Source organism: Octodon degus, unplaced genomic scaffold (genome assembly GCF_000260255.1).
Source record: "Octodon degus isolate 3935 unplaced genomic scaffold, OctDeg1.0 scaffold00464, whole genome shotgun sequence".
NCBI classification, from domain to species: domain Eukaryota; kingdom Metazoa; phylum Chordata; class Mammalia; order Rodentia; family Octodontidae; genus Octodon; species Octodon degus.
Window position 1 is genome coordinate 139,149 of NW_004525040.1, and position 10,469 is coordinate 149,617.

At 35.6% G+C, this 10,469-nt stretch overlaps 1 protein-coding gene across 1 annotated transcript; it reads left to right on the top strand.

Moving 5' to 3' along the window:
- Window positions 1-7,254: 7,254 nt before the first annotated feature.
- On the top strand, window positions 7,255-8,184 carry LOC101585205 (vomeronasal type-1 receptor 90-like). The gene has a single exon (XM_004648600.1). It carries the CDS (start codon window positions 7,255-7,257, stop codon window positions 8,182-8,184), a length of 930 nt encoding a protein of 309 aa, XP_004648657.1.
- Window positions 8,185-10,469: the final 2,285 nt, after the last annotated feature.

The following is a 10,469-nucleotide window of genomic DNA, read 5'->3' on the forward strand; positions in this document are numbered from 1 at the left end:
TGCACAAGATGGTTAAGGCAATGATCCTGAGACTCTTCAGCAGGTTTTTTAAATTGACAGTGAATTGGTAAGATTCTCATCCTAAATAACTATGTATGCTGATACTTGTGAACTAAGCAACTGCACTGAAGATAGCAATGTGTAATATTAGGATCATTCTTGTAATGCCTGTCATTCTGGCCTTCTAAATACATACTGCTTTTCATGTCCTACCAATTCCTGACATACTGTCTATCAAGTACATGTTTGTTTGTTTTTTTTTAAAAAAAAGAATGGATAATAAATGAAAACAAGAGACAAGAAAAAACAAGAACCAGAACAAGACAGGAACAGGAACAAGATTAAGATCAAGAGGGAAAAGCAACAAACTCAAAGCTCATTAGAGAAAAAAATTTGGGGTCCAAACAAGAAATAATAGTAAGTTCCTAATTATTTCCAAATGAATGTTCAGTCCTGAGTTGTGCAATTGTTGGAATTCGCCAACTCACACTTCCCTCTCCTCTTCTCTTTACAGTCTAAGGATTTGGAAGGTGACTTCTTGGTCAAGAATTCCTATATCTATAAACCCCAGTGTAGGGCACTGCCCAATCCAAGGTACATTCCTCTTCTTATTGGTACACAGACATACAATCAAATCTCTGTATTCCATGAGTTATAAGCAGTGGTGTGAGTGCAAAAGCAGACCTCTGAACACTGAAATCCTCTTTAGATCTGAGAACCAGACCCACCTCTGAAAGTCAAACCCATCTAATCCTACCACCCAACACAGAATCTGGGCCCCAGTCCTTGACATGAGCATGCGCTACTCAGGGGCTCTGCTGGATCTATGTCCAGCTCTTTCACCTTGCTGGCCTGTGTCCATGGCTGTCTCTCACCCAGTCACTGTTGCTGTGTAGCACTTCTCTCTTGCAAGGGATACTTCACTGTGCACACTCACAAAATTAACTCTTTTCCAGAAGGTTAAACTCTGGTATTGTGGCAGCCACCACACTGGATTTCTTCTCCCATGCTGTTCCACTGTGTAAAAAAGTCTCTCTCAGGACAAAACCCCACACTGTTTTGTTTCTTTTTTTTTATACTGTCTCTGGGCTTTCTTGGAGCAGCTGCTTTTGTCCCATCCATAGTTTCTCCCCGAAGGAGCTCACTTTCCCAGGAAGGCCTACCTACTTTATCAGGCATTGACTTCTTTTTTAATCATGGCAGTTCTTTGTAGTCATATTTGTGGCTCTGAGTTGAAGGGAATCAAGGTGTAAACTTGTTGGGACTTCAAAATTGTAAGTGTGAAGCCCATGGTGTGGGGGATCCTTCCTCCCTGATATTGTATTTTTAATTCAGAGAATGTGGGAATCTTTTGATTTTTAACTTCCACTAGTTTTTAACAAAAGGTGAATATTCAGCTTTTTTATAGTGTGGATTTCAGCTCCTCTTTGCTTCAATTTCAGGTAGGGTCATGTGTCTGTGTTCATCTGGACACACAACACCCCATTATGTAGGCAGTATTCTGGTTTTAATTGGTATTAATATTCATATTGGTATTTTACCCATAACTTGAAATCTGAAACTGACAACTAGAATATCATTTTGAAGTACACAAAAAACACACCTAGTAACCAGAACCAGGGGACCCATGTGAGAGAAGACTGGAGAAGAGTGTGATATGGAGGGGAAAGGAGCCCCTGGGCAGGCAACGTTAATGTCTCAAACAAAAGGAGTTTTAAATCAGTTGAGTCTAATTTGCAATAGTTCTGGGTGAATTTGAACTTGCAATAAAAGTTTGTCCCTCACTGAGTTGTGTCAGGGGAACTTAAAGTTCAAATTAAAGTACAGCACAACAGTTCCCAGGTGGCTATTATCTGGAAAAAGTAAAATAAAATCCACAGACATGCAAAATGTTTCACTTGGGACCCTGCCATTCTGTCCTTTCTAGTGAGACCTTGTCACTTTTCTACAGATAATAAAATGGCACATCTACACAGTGGTATCTTCATGACATCCTTATATTGTGGGCCTTCAGAGTTTTCTCAGGAACACCACATCCCCATGCATGTATCTGGTAAGTGCCTCTCAGGTCACAGATGCAGTGTCTGTGGAGGGAGGTGCCTAGCCGGCCTAAGGAATAAGATAATATTCTCCATGGTAAGGTTTTTATACACTGATTTTTTGTAGTCTTCAGCTTTTAATTTCGTGACTCAGAAAATGAGAGTTATTTCTCATGAGAAATACAAACTTAGTTTCTGAATTGTACTTATTTCTCTTAATTAAACATAGTTCATTTACTTTTAATGCCATTTCTCCAAGAAGATATTATTGTTTTCATCTAAAACTTAATATTTCTATTCATACCCCTCATAAATACATGAACTTTCACTGTGTGTTTTCAAAACACAGAATCAGTTTCTCTTCTACCATCTGTACAAGTCACTTAAAATTTTATTTAAAAGTAACCTATATAGTGTTAGGTTAATTTTCATTTCAATTCTTTAATATGAAATGAGATGCTTTGAATCTCCAAAGCATCAGCTGTGGAAAGACAATAATCTCATGAAAGATAGGTTGAGCATTTTCTCACAAAAGACTGCTCGGCCTACTGATGATTTTACAAAACTCATCTTAATATCAGCCTTTAACAAAGTGAAAACTAGAACAAAATGTTGATGATAGAGGCTTTTGCTATGTTTATAATGATGATCTTTTAATATCATTGAATAGCATTTGTTGAGAGGAAAGTCTATCTCTCTTACTATTTTCATTATTTTTTTCAAATAAGAAATATTTCTTCTGTTTTCTCTAATAGTAGATATACCAGCACTTTTTTCTACAAAATAAAAGGTTAGGACTAAATATTTTCAATTGGCCTGGTCTCTAAACCTGTTTTGCATCATCCATTCTCCACCGGTTGTTTAACATATTTTTATCAACAAATTAATGTGAACTATTATCTTTTTTGGTATGTTTCATTCAAAAATACAAAAACACTACACTAAAAGTTAATTTCAATGAACAGAAGATTTTTTTCTTGCATTTTGGGGTTGATTGGAGATTCTCATATGGAGCTTGTGCTTGAGGAATGAGTTTCACATTTGTGACAAGCTGCTTCTGGGACTACTCTGTTTCTTTTCTTTTGAAGAAGAATGGATTTGGTTTGATTTTTCTCAAAACAAGTACAAACATATCCATTCTGTAAGTACCTGTAGTTAAAGTAGCATCCTCTTCTTTTTGTAGCATTCCTTAAAATGACCAAAGTTAGAGTTTATCACATATTAAGAAATGTACACATCTGTCATGAATGTACTCCAATTGTCCCCTGATATTCTTCTTCCTACATCTGGTGATATGCATTTCACAAATTCTGTACATGGAGTTTGGGCCATCTACCTGACTGTGATGATTTTGCCTTCATTGGTGTGTGGGCTGTTTTGTCCTCTTTCTCTTTCTAGGTTTCCAGCTGAAATTTAACAAGAGTTGTAGCATGCAGACCAATATTCTCATGAAGCTAAACAAGTATTTCACTCTAGCAATATTTCTTCAAAAACTTGATTTTCTTTTTTAGCTTAAAGTAAAGGCAAGGCCAATATTGATGCCCATCATTGTAATGTTGACTTGTAAATTACAGGAATGCAGGCAAAGATTTGCTGTTTTATGCAAATATCCTAAAATGCATACTACATTCTACACTTGAAATCTGCTATTGTATAAGGTCATAGTGTGCATAATATACAGATTATATTCCTTTTTTCTATGAGAAGAATATGTAGCCTCTTTCTTCACCTATACTCTGTGTGCCTGAAATGCCGTAAGGACCCATATTTGAAGGGACTCTGCTGGGGCCCCTCTCACCCAGTACTGCTGGTCTCATCTCACTTCTAACATTCTCTTTGACTTCTTCACTATTATCACTAAGTTTTGTTTTGTTTTACTTTCCATGAGCTATCCACTTGGATTTTGATAGCTTTTTTTTCCATTCATGTGTGACTCTTTTCAAAACTTTCAGGTTATTTTCTCTGTGATTCATTTGGATGTTATTTTCATTTTATCAACAAAATCTATCACTGCTTATCTCTGTGATTTATTGTTTTTATTTTAAAACATTTCACTGAGAGCAGCTAATTTGTGTACTTTTAAAAGTGGAAATTTTGTGTTTGCCTTTTTAGGTGAGGCAGGTCCTATCTCAGCACTGCCACTCCTAAGAATTATATTTGAGGAGTGTCTTATAGATCTTCCTGTGGACTAAAGGAGCTGCTGTCCTGTCCTCTGTTCCCCTGAGCTGTGCTTAGCCTGGCAGGTATGAGCTGGATGAGGTATAACTGCATGGGAACACTGCCTGGTCATTTCTGGTATCCCATTTTCATGTTCACATTCTTAAGAATATATTTTCTAGTAAAATTTTAGTGCAGAAGTAGCTTTATAACATTTTGTATAACATCTACAAACAAATACAAGATCAAGCTATGGGCAGTGTGTTTTGCTAGTATTGTTGTATGAGCCACAAAATTTTGAGATGGCTGGATAGTTGGACTTATTTTCTGTCATGTTTCTAATCCTCCATGTGAACTAATAGTATAATTGTGTGCTCTTGAGTATAGCACTTTCCAGTATTAATGCTGCAAAGAAAGGAGATTTGCTTCTGCTACAAGAAGTTTTCCCAGTTTCTGCTAAGAACCCAGGGCTCCCCTGACACCCTGAATGTTGAGCACAGTTAGAGCATGTGCACACATCTCCCACCTCAAACCTACTATGCATTAATACTGTATTTTCTTATAACTCTGAGAAATTCTTATAAGAATATATTTCTATTCCTCAACTTGTAGAAGATTCATGCATGCTTCTTGCCCAATTTTCAAAATTGTTTATCAAACTCAATTTATGAAAACAGAATAAAGTCAAAGTTTGAATTTTGCAAAAAAAAAGACAAGTTTATGCTTTATAATTTACTGTTTATTTCACATATAATTCTTTTAAAATACTATGTAGATACTGTTATATACCAATTTAAGGTAATGTCTTTTAAACATTGTAATGACATATATTATAATTTCCATGGGATAAATGTACAGGAAATAAGAGTGTGCCATTTATAAAAACATAAAAGACAAAGCAGACTACTGAGGACTCTGAAACCCACGTGAGTCAAAGACCTCTGATGGTCATATACACGTTTTTCAATATTCACCCTAAGCAAATGACAGGACCAAGCATTTCTTTGCTCTGTAACTGAAGAAGATTGTTACCTTTCTTTACCAATACTTTAGGAAAGATGAAAGAAAAAGAAAACGGTTTTCTTCTTTTACAATGACAATTATGTTTTTAAATATAAAATTTCATGGAACTGAGATACATCCTTATCTCTGATTTTCATATTGTAATCACATTTTCCTTGTGTCTCAACAGTACAGCTTTCACTCAGTTGCTTACATAGCATATGTTGTAAGTATCTATGGAAATAATTTTAACCTGTGATGTTGAAATGATTAGTCATAGTGACAATATGTTGGTATACCTATGTGTCTTGCTCACTTTCTGTTATTGCTGAGACAAAATACCTGACATCCATAATTACCAAAGAAAGGTTTATACTGCTCATGGTCTTGGAAAATTTCAGCCCATAATCAATTGTCTCCAAAGCATAGTGGCACATGGCAGAGACCACAAGTTCGTGATGGCAAAAGTAACAAGAACAAAAAGGCTAAGCAGCAGGAAGAAAGCTTCTTTCCTTGCCTTATATTGTATGCAGGTTATCAGTCACAGGACAGGTGTAACACTAACATCCATAATGCCAGAATTGGACCTTGAATCCATTAAAAACTCAGGAATCCCATGCCATGACTGAATGACACTTTGGAGGGACACCTAAACACAAACCATAACACCATGTTATCATGTTAGGAGCTTAGCATTAAAGCTTTATAAAGTCTGATGTAAAGTAAATACCTACATCACACTGGGAAATATATGAGAAAGTTTACTGTCACCAAATTCTATACTACAAAATTTACACTTATAAAATTCTGAGGAGCTATCCTTTCTTGTTCAAGGAAGGCATAAATATTTGGACTTATTTTGAACTACTTGCAGGGTGAGAATGTTTGCCACTCATGTAATTACACACATGAGGAATAATCTTCATAATTTTCTTAAAATATGGATACATTTAAGATTCTCTTTCCACATGATCGTGATAAGATGAAAAGAAATTTAAAATCCATGGTCTTAACAATAAAGAATAGGCCAGAGAGATAGCTCAGTGGAATAAGTGCTTCCCTGGCAAGCACAAGGGTCTGAGTTCAATCCCTGGTTCCACAAAAAAAAAAAAGAATAATTTCAGTGTCATTACTGATCTAGGATTGCACTTCATGAGATTCTTGAATATATGAGAACTATAGACTTAAAAAATTTTACTTTCACATGTATCATAAACAGATATTGTTAAGGATCTGCTGTTTTGATCATTTATTATTAAACTTTCAGGCTGAGACAGAGGCATAATATCTTGTAAAGCCAATTAAATATTCTTAGTTTTATGCTTCAGAAACTATGCAACAATGTCAACAGCATCTGACATTTCATTCATCTGTCAGTCTCTCTTCAAGTTTGGTACATTTGTACACATTATATCTCTAGGAAATCCAGAATATGTTTGTCACTATTTTACTGGCCATATGAGTTAGATGTGTGACTTGACATTTCAAATCCTGCATTTGTTAGATGTCAGATAATAGGTGTAAATCAAACCCATTTGACTTTAGAATATACTAAGAAACATTTGATAGCTATGAGTATTCATTTGAATGATAAAAAAGCAAAACAGAAAGATGTCACTTACAAAATACTTTTTTGCATACCTATCTTATGAGCAGTTACTGCTTCAGAGGACCTTACATTCAGATGTAGGCAGATATGATCTTCAAACTTCCACAAAGGAAGTAGAGCTCTTAATATGCAGATAACACTTTCTCTAATTTCTACAGATGCAAAGACAAAAAGCACTTTATGTTTTACGAAAAAAAACTAAAAAGTGAAACCAAACTGCATCCCTACAACAATTTTTTCAAAGGTGCTGTGGATCCCTTAAAGTGAGATACATAATCACCCTGCCATCAAGAAAGGTGAGCTCAGAAGGAGAAAGGATACAAGGGGAGGGATCCAATGTTCAGGTGAAGGCATAGCATTGGCCAAGATGATGATGGTGGGGATGTCTGTGATAAATAATTCTCTTGCTTTTTTCTTCCAGACTCCTATTGTTTTTCTCTTGCTGTGATGGTGAAGAAAAAGAGTAAATTCTCCAAGTTTTTTGACATAAGAACCACTGTCTTCTTTGTAATAGCTATTGGCATCTCAGCCAATACAGTCCTGCTTCTGTTCCACATTCTTACATTCCTCATCAAGCACAGGACAAAGCCCCTGGACCTGACTATGGCACAGTTGGCCTTAATTCACCTGGTGTTGTTGGTAACCATGGGCTTCATAGCTACAGACACTTTTGAGTCTCACGGTTGGGAGGATGCCCTCATATGTAAATTGGTTATTTATTTGCAAAAGTTGATGAGGGCCCTCTCCATCTGTACCACCTGCCTGCTGAGTGTCCTCCAGGCTATCACCCTAAGCCCCAGAAACTTTTGCTTGGCGAAATTGAAACATAAATCCTCACATCACTACCCATACTGCCTTGGGTTTTTATGGCTCTTCAATATGATCCTGAATACTCGTTTCTTAGTCTCCATTGGTGCCAGCCCCAATATGACATCAGAAAATCTCGTATTTGTCACCGAATCCTGCTCTCAGTGGCCCATTAGTCACTTTTTCAGGTACATATTTTTCTCATTGGTGAACATTCAGGACATCTCCTTCATAGGGCTGATGGCTCTTTCAAGTGGATACATGGTGAGTCTCTTGTGCAGGCATAAGAGACAGCTCCAACACCTTCACAGCACCAGGAGTTTTCCAAAAATATCTCCAGAAGAAAAGGCCACTCAGAGTATCTTGCTGCTCATGGGTTTCTTTATGCTCATGTACTTTTTGGACTGTGTTACTTTCTCATCTCGTGCTATACTGTGGAACAATGACCCAATTAATATTTGTGTCCACATGCTTGTGGGCAATGGTTATGCCACAATCTGTCCTTTTGTGCTAATGAGCACTGAAAAACGAATGATTGAGTGCTTACCATTCAGGTGGAAAAGACTATAAATGATCAAGTATTTGGTGATGCAAAATTTCCTTTCAGGTAACCAAATGCTTGGAATTTCTTATCCATCACTGAAATATATTTATTTTTATCTTTCTGTTAAGCAAATACACTTTGATGAATTTAGGTTTTACATACATAAGAAGTAATACAGCAGTATAACTCCTCAAAGAAATACAGGCTTTTAAAAAAACAGAAATACAGGCTTGCATTCCAAGGATGTTCATATCATATGGTGTGCTCTTATGCAGTATCAAACTCTAAAGTGTAGGATGTACGTTATGGCTTCAGGGCATTGAAGTTATGGGCAAAGACCAGGAACAAAAAAAGCAGGTAGAGGCATTAAACAGAAAATGCTCAAAGTCAACATGCAAGGACTTTTTGGTATTTATAAGTTTCTATGCTTTTCCTTTACAATGTTAATTTGATTCTAGAGAATCTCAAAAATGTATTAAAATTAAACAGAATTATATAAATATGTATCCTTGATAAAGATACTGATTACTTTAAAAGCTAACTTAATATTATGTACATAATAGAAAAATATGTCTTCAGATATAACTAACCTTTTAGAAAATACTGCACTATTAGTTATGGACATACATTTGGAAAATTCTCCATAAAATTTAAACTCAATTTTTTTTCAGTATTAATTTATTGGACTTGATTTAATGATAATAGCAAATCACAATAAGCTAATAGCACATTTTTGTCCTCTTTAGAAAAATTTATAAACCTATATGAATAACATATATAAATCTCAACTATATAAATATAAATATATGTCAAGTTATATGATATAAATTAAGCTTTTCAATTCTCTGTGTATTCATCACATGCCCAAAAAGTAACTTATATTATATCTATACATTTTTCAATAGTTCAACAATTATACTTTCAGTTTTAGTGTTATTTCCATTTTAATAAACTGAAGTAGAAATATTCAAAACATTGTCATAATAATATAAGAATCAACACAGAATGCACACATGACATTTTCAAAATTTTTCACACAGCTTTAATTTTTAAAATGTATTGTGTTTTTCTGTGTCTGAGAATCTTAGTCCTCTAAATTTTATAATGTCAATATGATAGCTGCAGGTGACAAGAAAAACTAGTCAGGGCCAAAAATTTCCTTCTTGATTTAGGCAAGTATACATTTAAACACTTTGAGTGTTTAAAACTGTAAAAGTAAACACAAATTCCAGTTATGAAAAGTTACTTCCTGGCTGGGGAGATGGCTCAGTAGAATAAGTGCTTGCCTGGCTATCACAAGGGTCTGAGTTCAATCCCCGATTCCGCAAAAAAAAAAAAAGGAAAAAAGAAAAAAAAGAAAAGTTACCTCCAGCCAAAATTGGAGAGGGTATAAAATGGATCCAATAGTTCACAAATTATGCAAATAAAAAGATTTAATTAGTAAAAATGGGGTTGTTACACAAATGGAATAATACTATTTACTGAAAGAATAGCAGAAGTTTTTCTAAATATGCTAGAAGAATTTAACATGAACATAATTGAGGAGGCCAGCCAAATAGCTCAGTGAATTAAAATACTGGCAAGCAGGCACAGGGGCCAGGTGTTCGATCCCTGGGCATGCTGTGCTGGCCCTACCCTCGGGGTGTGCTGAGAGGGTAATTGAGACTGGGCATGGTGGCACGTGTCTGTAATCCCAGCTATTGGGAGGCTGTAAAAGGCGGATCACGACAAGTTTGCTCTAGTGATGAGACACTGAACACCCTGTAGACCCTTCCCTAAAATACAAAAAATAATAAGGGACCAGGGAGATACTCAGAGAATAAGCGTTCACCTGGCAAGCACAAGGACCTGAGTCCAATCATTATTATTATTATTATTATTATTATTATTATTGAGGAATAAAGAACCTCAAATAACTATAAGAAGAAAATACCCTCTTCATGCCCCAGTATATCCAAAGCCTCATAGGTTCAACTGAAGAATACAAGATTTAAAGTTATTAGGAAATGAGGAATAAATCACATAAAAGAAAACATTATAATTACAGCAGACTGCTAAAGACAAACTGTAAGGCCAAGAGACTTTGTAGTGAAAGGCTTCAAGCCCTAAAAGAAAGGAATTTCCAACCAAAACTGACATATCCTGCATGACAATTTTTCGCAATTAGTGGAGAAATAAGATCCTTACATGATAAGGAGTACCTAAAGCAACCCATTACCAACAAGCCACCACTAGAAAAAATTCTCAAGAATACCCTAGAAATAGACATTGACAGGTTGGGGAGATAGGTTCCAGTACCTCTAATTAAATT

What these genes read in the sequence shown, in the direction of transcription:
- LOC101585205 (XM_004648600.1), top strand. Translation starts at nt 7,255, where the DNA reads ATGGTGAAGAAAAAGAGTAAATTCTCCAAGTTTTTTGACATAAGAACC.